Below are 23939 nucleotides of genomic sequence, written 5' to 3'. Positions count from 1 at the left end.
GAGGAAGAGGAGGAGGAGGAGGAGGGAAGCAGAACAGTTGAGGACGGAGAGGATGGGTAGAAACAGTGAGCTGTCGGAGAGCTGCAGACTCTCTTACCTCCTTCAGTGCCACCACTCCCACCAGTTTGCCAATACTGGTCACATAAGCATGACTGAGCCCCAGCAGAGAGAACAAGGTGTGAGTCTGTGGAGAGCGGGGGGGAAAAAACAAAAGTTTAATCACATCTCTTTTCATTTTCAGACGTACGTTCAGAGTCCTTGAATGCTTCTCTGTGCAGGAGCCGAGGTCAGGCTTTAGATGAGCTCTCTGTATGCATCAGGGCCTCTTTGCACATGAATAAGCAGAATGTTCAGAATATTACCATGACGATGAAATCACAGCGGTGATGAAAAACCCAACAGGAATGGAACAAGGTGTTTATGTGCTTCAGTATCCTGAAAAGATCTGCTCGCCCTGCATCAGAGTCGTCATAATGAGGACGTGAGGAGCAATTTTTACAGATAAAAAAACAAAAAAAACAAATCACACACACACAAAATAAACAAATAAAATAAAAAATCTTGGCAAATTAGTCTTCTTGTTTTTTATGTTTTGTCTATATTACATTTAACCAACGAGATCTATTCAGTTTACTTTTAAGTTTGAGTGGACGGTAGGGCTGCAACAAACGAGTATTTTTGATACTCGCCGATTATTTTTGCGATTACTCAAGTACTCGGATCACGTGTAAATGTCATAGTTTTCCAGAGCTACGGCTGCATGCAGCAGCAGGTGGATACCTGCTTTGGACCTCTGCAGCGTCATTGCTTCAGCCCGCGGCCGCCTCCATGCCCGGCGCCAAAACCGCGTGTGCGCGTCGGCTCACCAGCGTCTCGAACCCGGGACCTCTTGTGCCCAAAACGCTGCTCATCCTGCCACAAGACAATCATCCCTGATGACGTCACTAAACGAGTCATCGAGTACTAAATTAGTCGTTTACTCGAGTACTGGAGTAATCGTTGCAGCCCTAGTGGACGCTGTGTTAAATCTAAAGAACTTCTTGTGGGGTGCCGTGGTTGAGAAAACGCCTCTCATAAACCTTCAGCTTCCTGTCTGCACAGCATCCATTTAAAATAAAAAGAAACGCCGTCTGTCTCTATTTAGTCAGACAGCACTGTGGGAATAAATCAAAGTCCTGACTGTGAGCATTTTTCATGTGCCATTACCCCTTGTCAAGGTTATCCACATTCTGGGCTGAATGAGATGTTACAGGAGTAAACAACTTAAGGAGCGGAGTGTGTGAGGCCCAACAAAGGACCTGCCGACCGCTCTGGGGGGGAATTTAAATGCTTCTTCTCTGGCTAATACCTGTGACTGAAAATATACAAACTCCTCTCCACGCTGAGTTCACACTCAGAAAAAAACAACAACTGCAGGGTCCATCCAAGTCATTTCATGCAGATTAAGTGTTAATGAATAAAAATTGACATTTTCCAGAATATTTTGCTTAATATGGAAAAGTAGCAGCTGGATGAACATACAGATGACGACAGGACAGTTTTAGGATACACAGATTACTAGAAGGACAAGTTCTACTGACTAGAATTAGGAATGAACGCCAACCTATCAGGGCACAACAAGCTGCTGAGGATCTTTAAAAGCTAGCAAGAAGTTAGCATGTCTGTAGAAATTATCCGTCATCTTTATGAGCAATCAAAAAGCCGAACGCATATAAGGCCCCGTTCACACTGCAGAAAGTCACTCCAGCTAGAGTAGGATTGAATCCAGATACGTTCAGACCTATTTTCAAATCTGGGTATCACACACTCAATCCAGCTTAACCCGGCTTCTTTGTTGTCCTCCAAACCACTAGGTGGCACCTCGTAACATACAGAGTCCGTTCAGGCCGCGTTCTTTCGTTTTTTTCCGGTTCTAAAAGTAGTTTATTCCTTTGTAGCACTGTGAAAAATAAACTCGGGGCAAAGCTGTCGTAGTTCCACGGTTGTTTACATACGGCTTTTGTACGCGACCCCGACACTGTCCCCGTGAACCAGAAGTATGATGTTGCTAGCAGGATTCACTAGCTGCGTTCAGACCTGAGCCAGATGTAAGCCAATCCGGCTAGATCCACCTCCGAGAGGTGGATTAAAATCAATCCGGATATATCCAGATACGACCTGATTCCTGCTCTAGCCGGATTTATTTGAGTGTGAACGGGGTCTAACCATTACTGCCAGTAAGTCCTGACAAACAAGAACAAATCTTAAACTTTTTAGTTTAGTTTAGCTAGTTTAAAACAAAGACCACTAAAGCTTTGTGTTTGGGCACAATAACTATTTAGTTGTGCTTCCTGTCTCTTTCCATGGACATCTATAAATACATTCCTAACTGGCCGGAGTTCAAAGTAAGACCACAGTCTGTTTGTTGAGTGAGCTTGTTTACAGTGAGGACACAAGGTCCCCTCAAACAGCTGTTAAGCTGGGATCCGTGTCCACCCACCTTGTGTAATGACGTCCTCTCCACCAGCTGGAAAGGCGAAGGGTCCACTCGTATCTCATCGATTTCCATCGGCTTGTCCATCTCTGCCTCTTCCCACGCTTTGATCTGCGGCAACAATAAAACAGGAAGGTCACAGAGGTGAAGCGGGACGAGACGAGCGAGGGATCCATCCTTCTATTCTGATGCATGAGTTCAGGCTGGATTGTTTACACGGTGAGTCATGCACATACGATTAAATATATCTGGCAAAAATAACAACAGTTATATGAATCATAAACACTAAGCCGTGGTGTGTGTGTGTGTAGCTGCAGCAGTGTAATTAGCTTCAGAGGAGGAGAGGTTTCAGCTGTGAAAAACCTTGTTGTGTCCTTGCATGTCACCGGTGTCCCTCTGAGATTTAGGATGTCTGACACCTTTTAGCCACCTTTTTCTGTGGATCGTTCCTACGAGCCTCAGCCGTGCTGTGACAGGGCCGGCTGTCTGCTACAATTTACAGGCCGCTGTTATGGGGCATTCTGGGAAAGTGCCAGGGAGGAGTAATGGCAGCGCGGCAGACAGAACGGGACCGGAGGGCACAGATACCGTTTGATGCACTTAGAAGAACCTTGAATTTTAATTCTGGCTGTCTTCATGGAAACATTTTAAAGAGCTCCGCTCAAATGTGACACAAATCTGTAACACCTGCGACCTCCAGCTGACGTGGATTTTATGGGAATATTCAGAAGACATGTCATCTCTTCTGTTCTCAGGCATTAAAACGACTTGGGTCGATTTAAAGACATGGCCCTTTAAACATTTACAAAGCACAAATTGTTATATCAGGTGTGTTTTTTCAGAAGCTGATTGGTTGAGCCATCTGTCAATTCAAAGAGGAAAGCTGCTGAGGATCTTTGAAAGCTAGCTAGTAGCCGTTAGCAGACCAAACTAAAGGAACCAATACTGGACTCAAAATCAGGATCAAGTGGCTCCATAGCAAATATGTCAGCGCTGTTATTAAACCAGAAATGTCATCATGAACCAAGAGTCACTGCTAAAACTAGGGATGTCCCGATCCGATCACGTGGAAATCGGGCCCGATTACGTGATTTCAGACTCGATCGGAATCGAACGTTACCTCCCGATCAGGACTCGGATATATATTAATTAGGGCAGTTTGGCGAAGCAGCACACGTGGAAATCCAATGTTGATGCGACAGCGATGAACAGTCAGCGTGAAGCGCTACACACGAGTTTTGCCTAAAAGTATCGGATCAGGACTCGGTATCGGCAGATACTCAAAAGCAAATGATTTGGACTCGGGGGGGCCAAAAAACCTGATCGGGACATCCCTAGCTAAAACCAGGTTCAACAGGAGCTTATAGACTATTTATTTGTTCAAAGGAGTCTCAAAGATGAGCCTCGCCCAAACATCTGATCTGACCTGGAGCACATTTAGACGACCACAGGAGGGCGCCATATATATTAAACTATTTTTACAATTAATCTTAAATATTTAAAAACACCTCAGCGACCAGTGAAGCTGATCCTGTCCAGACTTTGAGGTTTGACAGCAGCCGTGACTTCATTTTCACAAAACACAGACTTTGCTGTCGGAAGGTTTTGGTAAAGTTCTGGTGACTCAGCGCACGTGTTGGATCACAATGAGGGAGATGCTTCTGCAAAATCATGACAATCCATCATCCCTCCGTCCTTACCGTACCTCGTCTGGTGTCATGGTGTCTGACAGCGGAGGAGGAAACGGCTCCTGGGAATGAAAAGGGAAGACAAGAGATGCATGAAAACAAAAACTGTCACCCGAGTGTGGCGTCTCTACAGAAAAGGATTAGCACCACCTCCAATTCTTTCTACGTTTATTTTTTTTGTATTATTTTTGAGCTCAGGCTGCTTTCATCTGGTTTCTTTAGCACTTTTTTTTCTCACATTTTTCAGGATTAACATTGTGCAGCAGGTAAAATTTAGTCCTTTGGCAACCAGGTCTGTGAAACTGAACTTAAAGGGGATGCAGTCACTCTCTGCTGAGACTCCTTGAGATTCAAGAATTAAGAAGATGCTGACACTGTTGCAGCAGCCTGATAATATTCCAAAGGTCAGTGTTTGGCTGGTAAAGCAGACCTGATTCTTTGTGGTAATTTCTCCCGTCTGTGCCTGTATTTGATGTTCAGGATTGTTTTTACAAATCCCCCACGGAGGAAACGGGATCGCCTCCAAAAACATAATAAGAGAATCAGACGAGCTGCAGCAGTGGACACGACTAAAATCAAATTCTAATCTGGCAGTCTGCTGGTTTTTCCAGCGTGATGTTCATTCCTCTCTCTCCCCTGTGAGCCAGGCTGAATACAGAAAGTCTACCTCCAGTATCTGGCTCCTCTTATTTCCATATGAGAGAGAGAGAGAGGGCTGAAAGAAGGATGCTCGACTTCTGGGAGTTTGTCTGAGGACGCGGAAGCAGTCTGTATGTGCTTCTGTCAATCAGAAAAATGTGCATCCAAAAAAAAATACTAATAACGGATACAGATTTAAATGCAAGCAGCGCCTCTGCAGGAATGTGGTTTATGGGGGATCTTTGCTTAAAAAGGACTGGAGGGTGGTGATTTGCATTTCAATGGAAAGAGTTCCTTTACACGTGTTGAGGAATGAACAGACACACCTGTGACTGTCGCTCCGTCTGTCTGCTCTTTGAGGTGAAGAGATCTCTGAGCGTCCTCCTCACTGAGAGCAGAGGACCTTTTTCTGAGAGAAGAAGCAGAAGAAATTGAAGGTCGACAAATTATACAACTTTAAAGAAAACTGAGATTCAGAGAACCAGAGAAAGCCCTCATTGTTGTTGCCTGGATACCATTTCACCGAGAGACTCTTATTGTCTACGATAGGCTACTGACTGTGCCCCCCCCCCCACCACCACCACCACACACACACACACACACACTCCATCTGGGTACTGGCAGTGAACATGCTGCCGAACCTTCCCTCGTTGCTGTTAGGGCTGCAGAGTTATTAATTCCAATCGTTTGACATCTGCTGAGGGCTGAGACACACAAACACGCTGCTAAACTGACAAATTAATAACTTTCTATGGAGTCAGCTGATCATCTGTGTACATAAATGCTAGTAAAACCGTCTGTAATTAACTATAGGGAATTATAATAATCTGTGATAATTGGCTGCATCCAAGCAGAAACCTCTGGGGCTAAGGCAGAACTGTCAGAAACTGCAGTCCTGCTTGTGGCCCAAGACAACAACAAGTCGATCCCCATAGACCTCCATGTTAAACAGTCCAACTCTGCAGCAGAAATATAACCACATCTACAGCCTCATACACAAACTGTTCGGGGCTCATAGATAAATTCTTTTATGAGCAGCTGTTCAATGTTTACATTGCCGTCGATCAGAGCTGGGAGATGTTAGTGGGTCTTTAGACCCTGTTCACACTGGGGAAAACCAATCCGGCTAGAGCAGGATTTGGGCCGTATCTGGATATATCCGGATTGATTTCAATCGGTCTAGCCGGATTGGCTTACATCTGGAGAAAGTCATTCCAGCTAGAGTAGGATTGAGCCCAGACAGCCTTTAAGCTGGATGAGTTCAGACCTATTTTCAAAACTGTCTAGCACACACTTGTGTCCGCACTCAATCCGGCTTCATCCAGCGTGTTTGCTGTCCTCCGAACCACTAGGTGGCGCCTCGTAATATACAGAGTCCCTTCAGGCCGCGGTAGGACCGCGTGTGCGCATGCGTCGTGCGTTTTCTTTGTCCCGTGTCGCGCGAACCGGAAGTAGCATGTCACGAACCGGAAGTGGCATTTGCGTTCACACCTGAGCCACATTTGAGCCAATCCGGCTAGATCTACCTCTCGTGGGTGGATCTAGCCAGATTGAAATCAAACTGGATACAGCCGGAGTGTTCACACTCAGAAAAAAAACATCTGGATAAGCCCGAATCCCGCTTTAGCCAGATTTTTTTCCCCAGTGTGAACGGGGTATTATTCACACAAGTCTGGCCTCTGATAGCTTCGGTGCTGCTGCTCCTCCTTTCATACTTTATGAGCAGCAGTGGGATGTGTCTGTGTCCTCTGGGCACTAATCTACTTAGCACATATGAGAACCTGGTGAGCTTCATACACCATCTGGGATCTGACTAAATGCTTAGTCATATCAGTCGACATATTTTTCTGAGGAGAAGTAGGAGAGACGCGCAGAATAAATCCTGTTACGTCATCCTGGAGAGCAAAACCTGTCTAAGAGAATCAATATTACTGTGACAGGCCCCACAAGGCTTTCATTCGCCGGGCCTCGCCTCACTGTGTGTGTGTGTGTGTGTGTGTGTGTGTCCCACACCGCTCTACAAGTGTAACTGAGCTAAGGACGGAGATCACACGCTGTAATTATCCTCCATGTTTAGATTTGTTTGTATGTCAACAGAAAGCTGTGACAGCAAACTGGAGCAGGTTTCAGTCCGTCACTGACCCTGACAATTGCCTCCATCTTTGTTTTTTCTACATTCAGGGCGCAGTAACTGGACACAGGTGGAGCAGGATGTGATAACTATAGGAAGGATATGTGCATAACTCCTCTTAACTCACCAAGATCAGGAGCTGTGTGGTTTGAGGAAGGCTCCTGAGGCTTCGGAGGAGGAAGAGGGCCGTTTCTCTCCTCTTGTACTGGACTTCCCTGCAGGCAAGAAGTCAAAACCTTCAAAATAAATGCTGGCATTTAAACAGAGGTGGAGGGTAATAATAGCGCCGTATCACAGACTGACCTTCTCTCCCTCCTCTTCCTCCTCCTCCTCCTCCTCCTCATCTACGAAGGCAAAGGACTCCCAGCTGTGTTTCGGACACCGGTTCTGCTCCTGAAGGCTGCGGCCCTGAGCTCACACCCACAGCAAACACATTAATACAAAGACACAGACCGTCCTTACAGCTGTGATAAATAAACACGCTTTAATGATGAAGCCAATACTGGGAAAACCAGACTGCAGCAGCTTTGTCTATTTAAAAAAAAAAAAAAAACTAGTTCAGGAGCTCCACATTTAGCTGGTCCTGATGATGAGCCATCATTTCATGGTATTTTACATAATTATGTTTGTAGTTTCAAGGACTGAACCACACACAGTCCTCTCTTTAGTTTCCGCTCAGTGCCACCATTGTTTCTATGACAACAGACAGCTATAAACACCCTGAATATGACCTCAACATAAGGGTTCATTTTATATTTCGTCTCTTTGTGAATAGAAAAGATTAATCATCACTCATTGAACAAATTAAACACAAACTGGACAACCACACTGTGAATAAGGAAGTGTGTTGTCATCCTCACCTGCATCAGGAGCCTCCTCTCTGGCGACAGCCACCAATCACAGAGAGCCAGAAGCTCCAATCTATCAATGCTGCCCAACAGGATCATAGACTCTAAAGAAGAGGTGAAAGAAGTGAAAAGCATAAAAACAGGTTCATCATTTTTTCACTCAGTTTAACCTCAGGACCGACTCTTTTCACCTTTTGAGTCGACCAGGGGGATTGACTGGAGCGAGGAGGAGTCCAGCAGCAGCTTGACTTCTCGGTATGTGGACCGAGTGGAGATGAACTTCACCTTCCTCACCATGATGTCCTCTACAAATATGTTGTACTGGCTGAGGAGCAGACACACAAACACTGCATGTAAACACTTCCCTGTGTGTTAAAGAAGCACGTGCAAATCATGCAAACAAACACGTGCTCTCACAGAGTGAGTAAATTACCCTTCATCATTAACTGGGAGCACAAATGACATGTTTCAGCTGCTCTGCAGCACTTCAGGTTCCCTGATTTTAAATCAGAAATACACTCATTTGCTTCTTCACCTAATTTCTCTTGCAGAAAAAAAGATGCTGCTGATTTTTTTCCATGAGGTCTAAAAAACTATAGCTGTGTCACTGGTGGAAGTTACACTTGCCCATGTGTTGGCTTGTGAAATACCCACAGAGACCCACAAATGCCACACCAACCTCATGTGACCGAAGCCGAGCTCCGGGAGATACGGGAGCTTCTTGACCTGGATGATGGAGTCATAGAGAGAGGGTTGCAGGCCCTGGGCCACCATGTTGGCCAGGATTACTGCCACCATCATGGGCAGGATGTGTGAGATCTGGCCTGTCAGCTCGAAGCAGATAACTGCTGTGGACACTGTGTGAGTCACAGCCCCGGTCAGCGCTGCTGCTCCTGTCAGAGACGATGGGACAGGATGATGAGGGACAGGGAGAGGGGGGGAGACAGCAAGAGGGACAGAAGGGAAGGATGGGAGGAAGGGAGGACGTTAGGACAGACGTTAGGAGAACACAGACAAAGGGAAAAAACAGAGAATCAAAAATTTAAAAAGAGGAGATTTCTAAATAATGAAAAACGGGGAAAGGCCAAAAACTGATTAATGACGAGACATGAAAGGTGGGGACAGGAGGGAGCAAGAGGAGGGATAGAGATAGGCTTTATAGGGCACCAGGAGGGGGACTGAAGGAAGGCCACGTTTCTGGGTCAGTGGCTGAGGTGAGAACAACAGAGCAAAGCAACGGTGACATTTAACTGTCAGAGCAAAGCCACCACACGCTCTGATGGAAAGGAGGGAGGAGAGGATGACAAAGGAAGGGGAGGGAAGGGAGGAAGATTAGGTGGGGAGGACAAGTTAACAACAAGTGACGACTGGAGGGCCCGAGAGGTTGACGGGATGAGTAGAGGGAAGATGAGAGAAGTGACAGAGGAGAAGGAGGAAGAGGACACTCGACCAATCCTGACAAGCAGAGAGCAGAGGAAGCTCGACGATAACGCTGAGATGATGTGAGTTTTTAAACACACCACACTCCTCGAATCCTACTGTTCCGTTAAGCGGAGGACTGAGGAAGGAGCTGATAGGAGGAACAGGAGACTAACCAATGACTGCGTACCCTCCAGGGATGATGCGGTAAAGGATGCCATCAAACACAATCCCATGAGGAAACAGGCTGGCCATGATCTCTCCCACCAGCCGGCCGAACGCAGCGCCTAAAAAAAAAAAAAGGACATAGAAGTAAACACATTTTCAAAATAAGAGCACAAATAAAAATGAGAGTGAAACTTTGCTTTGTCACACTTTATAAACTCTGTGTGAAAAATTGAGACGCAGGGTACGAAGCACTGAGTATCAGCAGAGCAGCCAGTGTTTCTAGTGACGGCAGATGGTGGCGAGGCAGATGAAAGAAACCACTTCCAACATGATTATCCTCTTCAGAGACAAGAATAAAAAAGACTCCAGAGAAGATGAGCACAGAAAGAAAGCAAGATCTAAATACCACAGAGGCCAAGAAGTGGGATAAAATGTGCTGGAAGGGAGGGGATGAATGCTGCTGCAGCCCGAAAGACAGTTTATCTGACTACAAAATAAAAACAATGTCATACTTCTAGAGCTCAGTAACTACATTTCTCCAGTGTCTGTAGTTCCTTGTTCCATGTGATGAACACAGTGCTGGACTGATGAGAGGTCAGACTCTGCATGGAGGTGGTGTCACGCTGCCAGCTGTGTTTCTATAATGAGCCTCAGTCATGATGCCGGTTGCTCTGGCTCAGTGAGCTAACTACACTCAACAAAAATATAAACGCAACACTTTTGTTTTTGCTCCCATGTTTCATGAGATGGACTTGAAGATCTAAACTTCATTCCAGATACACAATATTACCATTCCTCTCAAACATTGTTCACAAATCTGTCTAAATGTGTGATAGTGAGCACTTCTGCTTTGCTGAGATAATCCATCCCACCTCACAGGTGTGCCACATCAAGATGCTGATCTGACATCATGATTAGTGCACAGGTGTACCTCAAACTGCCCACAATAAAAGGCCACCCTGAAATGTGCATTTTGTTTCTGCTTTATTGGCGGTCTGGGGACTCAGAACCAGTCAGTATCTGGTGTGACCACCATTTGCCTCATGCAGTGCAACACATCTTCTTCGCATAGAGTTTATCAGATTGTCTATTGTGGCCTGTGGAATGTTGGTCCACTCCTCTTCAATGGCTGTGCGAAGTTGCTGGATATTAGTGGGAACTGGTGCACGCTGTCGTATACGCCGGTCAAGCACATCCCAAACATGTTCAATGGGTGACATGTCCGGTGAGTATGCTGGCCATGCAAGAACTGGGACATTTTCAGCTTCCAAGAATTGTGTACAGATCCTTGCAACATGGGGCCGTGCATTATCTTGCTGAAACATGAGGTGATGTTCATGGATGTATGGCACAACAATGGGCCTCAGGATCTCATCACGGTATCTCTGTGCATTCAAAATGCCATCAATAAAATGCACCTGTGTTCTTCGTCCATAACAGATGCCTGCCCATACCATGACCCCACCACCACCATGGGCCGCTCACCCACACGACGCCACACGCTGTCTGCCATCTGCCCTGAACAATGTAAACCGAGATTCATCCGTGAAGAGAACACCTCTCCAACGTGCTAGACGCCATCGAATGTGAGCATTTGCCCACTCAAGTCTGTTACGGCGACGATCTGGAGTCAGGTTAAGACCCCGATGAGGACGACGAGCATGCAGTTGAGCTTCCCTGAGACGGTTTCTGACAGTTTGTGCAGAAATTGTTTGGTTATGCAAACCAATTGTTTCAGCAGCTGTCTGAGTGGCTGGTCTCAGACGATCTCGGAGGTGAACCTGCTGGATGTGGAGGTCCTGGGCTGGTGTGGTTACTCGTGGTCTGCGGTTGTGAGGCCGGTTGGATGTACTGCCATATTCTCTGAAACGCCTTTGGAGACGGCTTATGGTGGAGAAATGAACATTCAATGCACGAGCAACAGATCTGGTTGACATTCCTGCTGTCAGCATGCCAATTGCACGCTCCCTCAATGCTTGTGGCATCTGTGGCATTTTGCTGTGAGACAAAAATGCACATTTCAGGGTGGCCTTTTATTGTGGGCAGTTTGAGCTACACCTGTGCACTAATCATGATGTCAGATCAGCATCTTGATGTGGCACACCTGTGAGGTGGGATGGATTATCTCAGCAAAGCAGAAGTGCTCACTATCACACATTTAGACAGATTTGTGAACAATGTTTGAGAGGAATGGTAATATTGTGTATCTGGAATGAAGTTTAGATCTTCAAGTCCATCTCATGAAACATGGGAGCAAAAACAAAAGTGTTGCGTTTATATTTTTGTTGAGTGTAGTTAGCTGCTGTCTGCTAACACAGGTCCATCCATTAATGTCTGATGAACATGAATCATCACATGAATCTACAGCAGGAACACTGACACAGTAAACATGCTGAATGCCTGTTTGTTATCAGCAGCCTCTCTGTTCACTTGATGCCCACAGCCTGTCTCATGACACACAGACCTGTCCAGCAAAATGAACAAAAAAACGCTTAATAGTAAAAACCGAGCTGGTAAAAAAGTGGGTGCTGTAGACCAGAAAAAGGACTAAAGGTGTTTTGACTCACCCAGTATGAAGACAGGCATGAAGGCCCCGGATGGGACGGGCATGGTGGTGGCCACTGCAGACATCCAGAACTGCAGGAAAAAAAAAAAGAGTCAACAAGTTTATCTTCCTTACAGCATGACTCTCTAATGAGTCTCTAATCAGTGTGAGAAGCCACCTGTGGAGAGCAGCACAAGGATGTTTGTCATGAGTCACATGTGTGTCCTCTGACTGTGAATCTTTAATCAGCGCCGGTGTTTTAACTCCACTCCATCCCATCAACAGGTCAACAGCTACTTTTCCCTTTTCTGCTTTCATTTTCAATAATCAGCCCTGTGTTGCTGCAGGTTACCCACCTAATACTAATTAGGTTGCGACCAAGATGCTGCGTTGCATAGCAACAGGAGCGGCGGAAAGTCCCTCTCTGTGCCCTTTTGAGCTGTTTGCAAGAAAAACACAACCCTTATCCGGTCACAGCGTGACGTTTCACACAAGTGGGAAATCTGCAAAGTGTGTGTGCGTATGTCTGTGTGTGTCTGTGTGTGTCTGTGTGTGTGTCTGTGTGTGTGGCAGGGGGAGAGGAACCAATCACCCTTGGGCATCCTTGAGCAAGGCACTTCATCAACAGCTGCAGCTCCAGTGACGCAGCAGAGGATGGTGCTGAGGAAGACGTGACAGAGGACGACTAAGTTAAAAGTTAGACTGTTTGTGTCCAAACAGTTACAGCGCTCATCAGAAGGTAACTTCAGAATAGCTTTGCTAATAACATGCTTTGTCCTTGGCGGCAGAGAGCTCATCAGCGATAATGATTACCTTTAGACAAGCTCTGGGTTTTTGCTGTGTGTGTGTCCCTGCTCAGGCACCACATGCTGAGCCTTTTTCTCATTTCTGATTTAAAGGGATTGGCAAGAAACACTACATTAGCATTTTAACCATCCAGATTACTATTCCACACATCGTTTGTCATCGTGGTTTCAGACCGTAATTACTGTGGAACAAGATAAAAACTCATTAGCGTGTCTCTCTGAGAGGACTGCGCTCAGGCTCAGGCTCTTTTTTTTTTTAAATCCAGACAGTCAAACACACATTAGAGCGAAAACGCAGAGAAACAGTCGCACACAGTCGAACACAGCGACATTAACTGCACAGTCATCAGTGTCAAAAAATCTAGAAACAGATGGGAACACCGAGTCTGAGCGCTGCAATGTGTGAGGGAAGTAAAATGAGGTTATCTGGCTGACTCTCACTGAGTATTCCAAACCTCCTCCCCTACCTTTAAGAACCAACATTTGCATGATTCTTTTTGAGTTTGCAACACATACTAACATGAACAAATCGTGAGCTAGCAGGTAGGCCTGCCACAAAATTCAGCATTACCAGCTTTACCATTTACATTAGCACAGCGCACACAATGAAAAAAGGTGTTGAGATGAGGGTGGAGGATTGGGTATAAAGGGAAAGCAGGTAACGTAAGGCGGCAGCATCTGGAGGCAACGCAGATGATCTACACACACACACAACACCCAGGCTGATGAAACAAACCACATGAAAAAATGAGTTAAAAAGCGGTTTATACGTCGCAGAACGAGCACAACAAGTCCTTCTGTCCACACGTGGACGTCTGAGACAATAAGTTACAATCATGTAAAACAGACAGAAGCCGAGTGTGTGTTGCAGCTCTACTGTGCATCTGTCCACAAGAGGGTTAAAGCTCCATTAATTCAGCCTCTCTGGCCCCGTTCACACTGGAGAAAGTCAATCCAGCTAGAGTAGGATTGAGCCCAGACAGCCTTTAAGCTGGATGCGTTCAGACCTATTTTCAAATCTGGCTAGCACACACTTGTGTCCGCACTCAATCCGGCTTCATCCAGCATGTTTGCTGTCCTCCAAACCACTAGGTGGCGCCTCGTAATATACAGAGTCCGTTCACGCCGCGGTAGGACCGCGTGTGCACATGCATCATGCGTTTTTTTTGTCCCGTGTCGCGCCCCGTGAACAGGAAGTAGCACATCTGGAAGTAGCATGTTGCTAGCCGGATTCGCTCGCCACATTTGCGTTCACACCTGAGCCACATTTGAGCCAATGTGATCCAATGGGGAATAAATCAAACTGGATACAGCCGGATTCGAGGTGTTCACACACATCTGGATGCGGCCTAATCCTGCTTAAGCCACATTTTTTCCCCAGTGTGAACGGGGTTTCTCATTCCTAAGACTTGTTATGTAGACAACGATTGATCAGGTGCAGAGACAGAAAGAGAGAGAGAGAGAGAGAGAGAGAGAGAGAGCATAAACCCCGCAGACAGTGTGCATTAGAGAAGGCCGACAGCAGCAGCAGGTGACAGAAAAGCAGACAAAATGCTGTGTCTGTGTGTGTGTGTGTGTGTGTGTGTGTGCTGCTGCTGTGAATGTTTAGTTTTCACCACAGGGAGCCCTCTGCTTAACTGGAGAGGCACCACGACTAAACCAACGCAGTGTATGAAACGAAAGTTCGACCTTTTTTGTGGTTTAATTGTGCAGAAACTCGTTAAAAATCTCTTGAGAAGATTTTCACCCAACAGGAGGCAGCGACAGCTTGGAGCCGCTTTCTGCAGCAGACCGTAGGCGGGTTAGGACGCACAGTATCCAGAGAGCAGACTGTCTTTGTCTGCGTTCTTTTTATATGACATGAAAAACTTGAACTGAGAAGCTCTGGTCACACCGTTTTTTTTTTTTAAAAGACGAACAATACCGTGGGAGGACGGACAACAGAAACAGGAGGAGAGCTGCTCTTCGCCCTCTGAACAGCTTGGAACTGGTGACTTCACTACATTTAATAAAATACTACAACATACAACTGCTCAGTAATGTAAAAGCAGCAAGGCTGCACACGGAAAAAGTCCCCCACATGTCCAAACTCACACCGACTATTATAATTAGGACTTGGACCATGATGCTTCAAAGGTCTATTAGTTCTTAAAGGTAGGGTAGGAGATTTAGGCCCCGTTCACACTGGGGAAAAAAATGTGGCTTAAGCAGGATTTGGCCGCATCCAGATCAATCCAGATGTGTTTTTTTCCGAGTGTGAACACCTCCAATCCAGCTGAATCCAGTTTGATTTCAATTGAAATCCTGCTGGATCTACCTCTCGAGGGTGGATCTAGCAGGATTGGCTCAAATGTGGCTCAGGTGTGAACGCAAATGTGGCTAGCGAATCCGGCTTGCCACATTATTAGCCATATTACGAGGCGCCACCTAGTGGTTTGGAGAACAGCAAACACGCTGGATGAAGCCGGATTGAGTGCGGACACAAGTGTGTGCTAGCCAGATTTGAAAATAGGTCTGAACGCATCCAGCTTAAAGGCTGTCTGGGCTCAATCCTACTCTAGCTGGAATGACTTTCTCCAGTGTGAACGGGGCCTTTGACTCAGTGAGAGTCAGCCAGATTTTCAAAGTAAACACACGCCCCTTTCTCTCGGAGCTCACCCCGAAGCCACGCCTCCCAATCACATGGACGCGCATCACCTGAAGACGAGCTGCGGTCTGTTACTTCGGCCATCATGCACGTACCTCTCTGGCGCGCATTAGAGAGAGAGTGGTTGCTATCGGATTGTAGAGACGTTACAGTAATTTAACAGAAAGTGCATCAGAATGAAATCTCCTACCCGACCTTTAATGAATGTTTATTAATGTGCCATTTATCATATCTTTATCTGGGTATGTTCAGATTGGTGTAATTGTTTATTTACTCTCTACTCCGGTGGCCTTCAACATTGAGTGTCCGTGCAGGGAGCAGATTTTTCAAGAAGTAGAATCACATGGCAGACAAATCAGTTTGTTCTCTGGTAGATGTTTGATACGTGTTTATTCATCCTGGGTCATGCTGCTGTTTTGTTGTTGTGATTTATTGTTAAATATTACTGGTTTTTATCATCAGTACCTGTTCAAACTCTCTTTTTGCTGATTCACAGTCACCTGGTCCAGATTTATGTGCATATCTCTGCTCATAAAGTATTTAAGGAAACAACTAGGGAGACAGAGGGAGTAGTGAATCTCCAGAGCCTGTGTGTGTGTGTGTGTGTGTTTGCTTTAAAGAAAACATAAGAACGCTAGAACAGCTGGGAGCTTGCCAGCACTGTTGACCTTGGACGGGAAGAAAAGAAGGAAGACAAACACACACGCAGAGACACACACAGATATCCACACAACATGAACAACCTGCAACAACCGATAAAGAGGAAGATGAAGAAATGTTGACATCAGCCAGCACCACACTGTGACATTTAGTTTTAACAGGAACATGCATAACGTGTGCACAGACCTTCATGAGGAAGAAGAGCAGCAGGATGACAAAGACGCTGACGTCAGGGTGCAGCCAGGCGGCGGACCGGCCCAGGCCGGCCGGGGGAGGGGATCCTGAAATCTTTGTCCAGGTGAAGTTATCGAACAGGGAGTTGATGCACTCTCTGGGCATCAGCTGGAGAGATACATGGGGGAGATGGGGGGAGAAATAAAGAAGCAGAGGTAAGGGTACAAAAGGAATGTGGAGGGTGCAAAAAAAATAGGAAGATGGGAGAGAAAGGGACTGAAGAGGAGGTGAAAAGCCTGGAGGATGAAGAAAGAAAAGTCAAGAGAGAGAAAAGTCAAGTGGGATAAACAGGAAGTCATCCAGGGAGCAGACGGGTACGGGAGGCTGTGTCCAATGACTCATTCACTTTTTATGACTCATGAATGACTAATTCACTTCAACCATTTTGCTTCACATTTGAATAGATGCCTCTAAGTTTGCTCACAGGAAGACATCGCAGCGCCTCATGCATCTGCATAACGCCGCTGAGGGCGGAAAAACAACACCAACGTCACAACGATTTTTTTTTTACATTCTTTTTGTGCTTCCTGCTGGAGTTGAGGGTCGACTCGAGGTGCTGAGGATGTGGGGGATCTGCTGCTGCGGGGCCTCGGCAGAGCCGGGTGTAATAGGCTTTCCTGTCCCTTTTTCTAAAGCTGCGGGTTCACGTCGGGTTCAAAACCTGTGTAGCATTTAATCTCCTGTCCTCTTCCGTCACTCTGCACCGTGAGACTGAAATGGAAGTTGAATATACACACTCTACTTTCCACCATGTAAAGTGAACTGATTCAACCTTAGATACAGCCTCACGCCACCGACGCCACTGCTCCAGATCCAGATGTGTTTTTTTCTGAGTGTGAACACCTCCAATCCGGCTGTATCCAGTTTGATTTCAATCCGGCTAGATCCACCCACGAGAGGTGGATCTAGCCGGATTGAAATCAAGCTGGATACAGCCGCAGGATTGGCTCAAATGTGGCTCAGGTGTGAACGCAAATGTGGCGAGCGAATCCGGCTAGCGACATGCTACTTCCGGTTAGCGACATGCTACTTTTGGTTAGCGATGTGCTACTTCCGGTTCACGGGCCACGACACGGGACAAAAAAAACGCGTGTGAACGGACTCTGTATATTACGAGGCGCCACCTAGTGGTTTGGAGGACAGCAAACATGCTGGATGAAGCCAGATTGAGTGCGGACACAAGTGTGTGCTAGCCAGATTTGAAAATAGGTCTGAACGCATCCAGCTTAAAGGCTACTCTAGCTGGAATGACTTTCTCCAGTGTGAACGGGGCCTATGTGAGCTCTCACCTTGACACTCTGTGCAGCAGCTACATTCAAGCAGTAATATGGTGTGAACGCAGACGTGCATTAATATGGAAAGAAATGTTGGAAATTTTGGTCACACAGCTGATCTCTGCACTGATCTGTTCTAGAAATACAAGGCCGTTCCATTTTTTTTAACTAAATAAAATTCGGCTGCAGGCAAACTGTACAAAAACGGACCTTCTATTTCTGCCTGATCAAAGCTTGTTGCCGTTTTCCCCTTGAGGGTGAGCAGGCTAAGTGTCCATGTTCGTGGCTCCCTGCGGCACAAAAAGGTCACAGTTTGAAATTTTTTAACTTCAATACCCCCCAAAATAATCCTGTGATGTAGCATCAGTAAAAAGGCAACACAGCAGGCTCACATTTATCCAGCCTACTGGGCTGTGATGATTCTTCACACCAAAGGATAAAAACTGAAAAGATCTAAGAGGCTGTTGGTGGGCAGCTTCCTCTGGGTCTCTGGACACAGTGTTCACACCCTGCCGCACAGATTGCAGTGTCTAATAAAGCCTGTGTTCTGTGTTATTGTCACAAATAAACATCATGCACAGTTCTCCTGTGTTGGAGACTGATAAGATACGAGCTCTGACCTCTCCCGCCATGAACTGTCCGAACCCCGGTGGGAAGGTCAGGGTGGCGATGACCAGCGTTACCACAGCAGGAAAGACCAGACGGCTGAGAGGGAAAACAGACAACAAACCTCTGTTACTAAGGCCCCGTTCACACTGGGGAAATCAATCCGGCTAGAGCGGGATTCGGGCCGTATCTGTGTGAACAACGTGAATCTGGATATATCCGGATTGATTTCAGTCCACCTCTCGTAGGTGGAGCTAGCCGGAATGGCTTAAATCTGGCTCAGGTCTGAACGCAAATGCGGCTAGCAACATCATACTTCCAGTTCACGGGGACAGTGTCCGGGTCGCGTACAAAAGCCGTATGTAAACAACTGTCGAACTACGACAGCTTTGCCCCGAGATTTTTTCCACAGGGCTACAAAGGAATAAACTGCTGTTTGAACCGGTAAAAAAGAAGGAACGAGCGACACGGGACAAAAAAAAGAAAACAGACAACGCATGATGCATGCGCACACGCGGTCCTACCGCAGCCTGAACGCACTCTGCATACTGCGAGGCGCCACCTAGCGGTTTGAAGGACAACAAACAAGCAGGGTTAAGCTGAGTGTGGACATGCATCCAGCTTAAAGGCTATCTGGATTCAGTCCTACTTTGCTGGATTGACTTTCTCCAGTGTGAATGGGGCCTTTATTACCCTGTTCACACTGGGGGAAAAAAATCTGGCTAAAGCGGGATTCGGGCCTATCCAGATGTGTTTTTTTCTGAGTGTGAACACCTCAAATCCGGCAATATCCAGTTTGATTTATTCCCCACGAGAGGTGGATCTAGCGACATGCTACTTCCGGTTAGCGACATGCTACTTCCGGTTCACGGGGCGCGACACAGGACAAAAAAACGCACGACGCATGCGCACACACGGTCCTACCGCGGCCTGAACGGACTCTGTATATTACGAGGCGCCACCTAGTGGTTTGGAGGACAGCAAACACGCTGGATGAAGCCGGATTGAGTGCGGACACAAGTGTGTGCTAGCCAGATTTGAAAATAGGTCTGAACGCATCCAGCTTAAAGGCTGTCTGGGCTCAATCCTACTCTAGCTGGAATGACTTTCTCCAGTGTGAACGGGGCCTTTATGAGGCAAATACCGGCAATCATACACATCCTGACAACACCGTAAGACCATACGCTTATAAAAAGAACCTACTCGCACCCCTGTTTAGCTGAACTCGCACTAACAGAAAAAGCTTTGAAGAGGCAGATAAGGTAGTAAGCAGACACATTGGCTTATACACACCAGGTTGTTACAATGACATGGGTGCAAGTAGCATCTGACAAAAACAAGGATCAAATCCTGTGTATATCATCACACACACAAACCTCTCTCTTCTGTTTCTCTCTCTATAAACGTAGCATCATTTTATACAGGCACATGAATGCAATCAGCAGTGAAAAGCATTAAAAAAGAACAACATAAGCGTCATATCAGGTCTATTTTGTGCACATAAACTCACTGTCTGGTCAGAAAGCGGGTCATGGCGTTTTGGCGTCTCATGAACAGCACAACCTGTCTGTTGAGATAGACGAAGAACGCCCCCAGAAACCCACAAGAGATCCTGCATGAAGAAACGAACCTCACATTAGTCAATCTGTTCAGCTGCACCATGTTCTGAATGTGATTAAATTCAAATACAAAATGGCATGCTAAATAACGGGCATCTAAACAGCGCACAAAGACACTAAACGTCTGAAATAACACGGCTTTAATAAACCTGTACTTGCAGTTGTTTATGTTATAGAATGTTGAATAAGAAGGCGGTTGCCTGATTTCTCTGTATTTCTCTTCCTGTCCTACTAAATGGGATTATTCACACTTCAAATGCTACATTAGCATAAAGTTTGACTCATTTACCTTCCAGTAGGAGGTCTGGGCACACACACTGTTGCAAGCATGCAAACATGCTGTCACATATGTCTCAGTTTTCCAGTCCCTCACCCAATAATGGCAAAGGCCGGCAGCTCTTGCAGGTCAAAAGGGAAGTCCATACGGAAGTTAGTCCTGAACAGAGCAGTGATGGTTACTGGAAGAAAGTGGGGGAATTTATAACATTAGTGTTTACTCCCACAGGACCTGTGGTCACTATAGCATATATATACATTAAAATTCAGCCTCTTTTGGCTTTTGGTAGCAGCTGCTGTAGGTGTTTTAGTTTATTATTATTATTTTCTTTCCTGCTCAGGCTTTAAAAACTCCCAGAGGAGGAGGGCACCATCTAGTGGAAAGGCTGTGGTACACACACACTGTGTGTGTATAAGGCCATGACACTTTGCTCAGTGATAGATTCTGGAGTAAGGGCGCCCTCTAGCTGAGATAATAACACATAACACACCTGCATCTTTGTTGAACACAGATAAGACTCTGAATATGAAGGCACTGAAGGTAGCAGCAAAGTATCCCCTCCAGTAGTTCCTCACAGCAAAATACGTGGATGTTACCTCGATACTGAAGAGCACCCCTAGTGGAGAGAGAACACCTACATTTCTGTGAACTGTAAATTTAGAGTATTGATGAGTTCCAGTGGAAGGTGGACCATAAAGATAAGAGGAAAAGAAATGCTGCGTACCTCCAAGTGGAGTTCCAAAGCAGCAGCCCACCCCGACAGCACAGCCCACTGTCAGGATGTCTGTGTAACAGTATGGATTCTACTGATCCAGAGAGGAAGAGGAGGAGGATACGGCATCAAAACAAAAGAAAGACAACATATAGATGAGGCGTATCTCACGCAGTAGAGATTTTTAATAATGACATCCGTTGAAATCTAAGTGTTTCCTGACATCAGCTTACCTGGTAAACTCCGGAGAAGAAGGACATGAATCTGCTGAGGACTGCTGCACAGATGCTGGCTATGTGGACAAAGGGACCCTGAGCGAAGGAGGAGGAAGATTAAACGAAGCAGGAAAAAAAAAAAATGCGTAAAAAAAGCCTCAGCTTTATCTGCATTCATTCACCTCTTTGCCGACGGGCATGCCGCTGCCCAGAGCAGCAGTCAGCCCGATGACTTTAGCAACAAATGCCTTGAGGGTTAAATACTCCTTTAGCACCACACCCCTTAGGATGGTCTTCAACTCTGGGATACCGGAACCTGGCAGGGAAGGTGAGGAGTAGTTATAAGTAATCCAAAATAAATTAGGATTAAGGAGGAGACAGGAGGGAGACGGTTCAGACCGATGGCTTGAGGAGCAACCAAGTGACAGAAGAGGGAGGAGAACAAGATAAACATCAGAGGATAGGAGACCCAGGCCAGGTACTGCAGGGGGATGTTCCCCCTCAGCTCCCCATGAATCCACTTATAGGCTGAGAACAGATGAAATAGAAGAAGAGACAAGAGAAGCCATAACTGTAGATAAACACAGGAAACAGCGACAGTGGTGACAGTGGTGAGTTCTGCAGCGATACCTTGTAGGCTCTTTGCACTGGCATAGTCCATTGTCCAGCTGACTAGCGCCATTGTGATGCCCAGCAGTACCAAAAAGATCCAGTCCTCTCCCAGCCTGGTCACCAGAAACCGCTGCACCCGTGCTATGCAGTCTGTGAAAACCAGACAACAAAATAACACTAATAAAAATACAGCCTCCCCTTTTTTTCCTTTCTGATCTTTCTTCTCACCTCGACACTTGGAGTACGAGCGCTTCTTCTTCATCGAGGATGTGAGTTCGGGTTCGGCCGTTTGCTCATCCGCAGCCTCCATTTCCATGTTGGACTGATGCCTCTTGCGCTGCCTGCTGTGGTAGCCGTGTGGATGTCCATGGCGACCGTGGCATCCATTCTGGCCGTGGCCGCGGCGGCCGTGTCGTGTCCTTCCATGGCTGCGCGGGTGGGTGCCATGTTTCTTTATCTGTCTTTCTGTCAGCAGACGCGTGGCCTCCCGTCTGCCGGAGCCTCCGTGGTGCTCCTGGTACTCCCCATAGAGCTGTCAATCAATCAGTGAAGCAATCAATAAGCAGCAAAGCGCAAATACAGTCACTGTACACCATCATTCATTACACACAGGTAGTCCCTGAGCTAGTGGGAATGCAGAGAGTGGTAGTACTCTTCTTCTGGCACCCTGGCAGGGAGGGGTCCATTTTAAAAATAGACAGGACCACGTGTTGACCCAAACAGCTCTAATGGAAGCGGAAACATGGGCTCTGCCTCTAGATTTATCACCCCTGGACACGCTCTCTGAAAACTGTCTGGGACATCTGGGGAAGAGATTCATTCTCTGCCTCTCACCAGCACGAATGATCTCAGCCGACCGAGAGGATGCTGCCTGTCATTCGTTCGAGATACGATGCGTAAGAAGAAGGAAAGCACCAAACATTTTCAACAGTTATTTGTTTTATACAGCAGGTGAGACGGCTGGTAAAAGGCTGCACCAAAGCTCACTAAATATCATATTCTTCCTCTATTACCCGTTAGGGCTGCGACGACTAGTCGACTAATTGTCGACGCCAAAACTCTTCAACAACTAATTAAGTAGCCGACGGGTCATTAGTGACGTCATCGCATGGTATGCAGGGGAACGATTCTCTGGTCTGTGACGTAGCGGGATGGTTGGCGCTTTGAGTGCAAGTTTGAAAACCAGGATGAGCTGTCTGTTAGTTCAGTGCGGAGAAAAAGGTGCGCTGGACTGTATGAGAACCATGTAGAGTCAACCGTAATGCACTTCAGACAGATGTGGGAATGAGCGTGCGGACACACACACACACACACACACAGCATGAACCCAGGGCTCCGGCTCAAGATCAATTAGGCCCCGTTCACACTGGAGAAAGTCATTCCAGCTAGAGTAGGATTGAGCCCAGACAGCCTTTAAGCTGGATGTGTTCAGACCTATTTTCAAATCTGGCTAGCACACACTTGTGTCCGCACTCAAACCTGCTTCATCCAGCATGTTTGCGGTCCTCCAAACCACTAGGTGGCGCCTCGTAATATACAGAGGACGTTCAGGCCGCGGTAGGACCGCATGTGCGAATGCGTCGTGCCCCCTAAACCGGAAGTAGCACATCGCTAACTGGAAGTAGCATGTCGCTAGCCAGATTCGCTCGCCACATTTGCGTTCACACCTGAGCCACATTTGAGCCAATCTGGCTAGATCCACCTCTCGTGGGTGGATCTAGGGGCCTTTGTTCAGCAGTTCCTCATTAAAACGAAGCAGCTCGTCTTCAGGTGATGCACGTCCATGTGATTGGAGGCGTGGCTTTGGGGTGAGCTCCGAGACAAAGGGGCGTGTGTTTACTTTCCAAATCTGGCCGACTCTCACTGAGTTTTTAAAACCTCCTACCTTTAAGGTAGTCAATGACTAGTCGACAATTAAAATAGTCATTGGTTGCAGCCCTATTACCTTTTATAAAGGTATAAAGGTGAAGCCGACAGCACAACCAGCTTCAAGTCTGTGTTCAAATGTAATATTTTGATTAACGTCAGCACAGCACCATGACTCCCTCAAACTCCAATTAAAGAATAAATCAGAAAATTATCTATTGATTGATACACACGGCTGCACAATACTGCAAACCTGACTGACAGCAGACAATAGCACTCCAGGAATATAATACCCCGTTCACACTAGGGGAAAAAATGTGGCTAAAGCAGGATTCGGCCGCATCCAGATCAATCCAGATGTGTTTTTTTCTGAGTGTGAACACCTCCAATCCAGCTGAATCCAGTTTGATTTCAATCCGGCTAGATCCACCCACGAGAGGTGGATCTAGCCAGATTGGCTCAAATGTGGCTCAGGTGTGAACGCAAATGTGGCTAGCGAA

The 23939-nt window shown here is 46.5% G+C and overlaps 1 protein-coding gene across 3 annotated transcripts in view; it reads right to left on the bottom strand.

Annotated features, from left to right (window-relative positions):
* The window catches only part of LOC114448718 (chloride channel protein 1-like), a 33013-nt gene that overhangs the window by 4182 nt on the left and 4892 nt on the right, over positions 1 to 23939 (bottom strand). For 2 of the 3 annotated variants that reach the window (XR_003671916.1, XM_028425859.1), the window contains exons 2-23: positions 21802 to 22105; positions 21592 to 21723; positions 21361 to 21489; positions 21144 to 21277; positions 20980 to 21057; positions 20759 to 20837; positions 20525 to 20650; positions 20131 to 20215; positions 19649 to 19750; positions 18153 to 18237; positions 16211 to 16366; positions 11934 to 12003; positions 9375 to 9485; positions 8459 to 8672; positions 7971 to 8104; positions 7792 to 7883; positions 7235 to 7339; positions 7059 to 7146; positions 5127 to 5209; positions 4179 to 4223; positions 2480 to 2584; positions 98 to 184 (exon numbers count right to left, since the gene is read on the bottom strand). Coding sequence is in view for 1 of the 3 variants with exons in the window: in XM_028425859.1 (XP_028281660.1) it covers positions 98 to 184; positions 2480 to 2584; positions 4179 to 4223; positions 5127 to 5209; positions 7059 to 7146; positions 7235 to 7339; positions 7792 to 7883; positions 7971 to 8104; positions 8459 to 8672; positions 9375 to 9485; positions 11934 to 12003; positions 16211 to 16366; positions 18153 to 18237; positions 19649 to 19750; positions 20131 to 20215; positions 20525 to 20650; positions 20759 to 20837; positions 20980 to 21057; positions 21144 to 21277; positions 21361 to 21489; positions 21592 to 21723; positions 21802 to 22105 (2544 nt within the window). In the remaining 2 variants the exon portion in view is untranslated. The remainder of the gene's footprint in view (positions 1 to 97; positions 185 to 2479; positions 2585 to 4178; positions 4224 to 5126; positions 5210 to 7058; positions 7147 to 7234; positions 7340 to 7791; positions 7884 to 7970; positions 8105 to 8458; positions 8673 to 9374; positions 9486 to 11933; positions 12004 to 16210; positions 16367 to 18152; positions 18238 to 19648; positions 19751 to 20130; positions 20216 to 20524; positions 20651 to 20758; positions 20838 to 20979; positions 21058 to 21143; positions 21278 to 21360; positions 21490 to 21591; positions 21724 to 21801; positions 22106 to 23939) is intronic. The other variant, XR_003671919.1, reaches the window with a different exon arrangement.

This window comes from Parambassis ranga, chromosome 2 (genome assembly GCF_900634625.1).
Source record: "Parambassis ranga chromosome 2, fParRan2.1, whole genome shotgun sequence".
NCBI classification, from domain to species: Eukaryota; Metazoa; Chordata; class Actinopteri; family Ambassidae; genus Parambassis; species Parambassis ranga.
The sequence above is the reverse complement of the archived record's forward strand: the minus strand, read 5'-3'. Positions and strand labels throughout refer to the sequence as shown.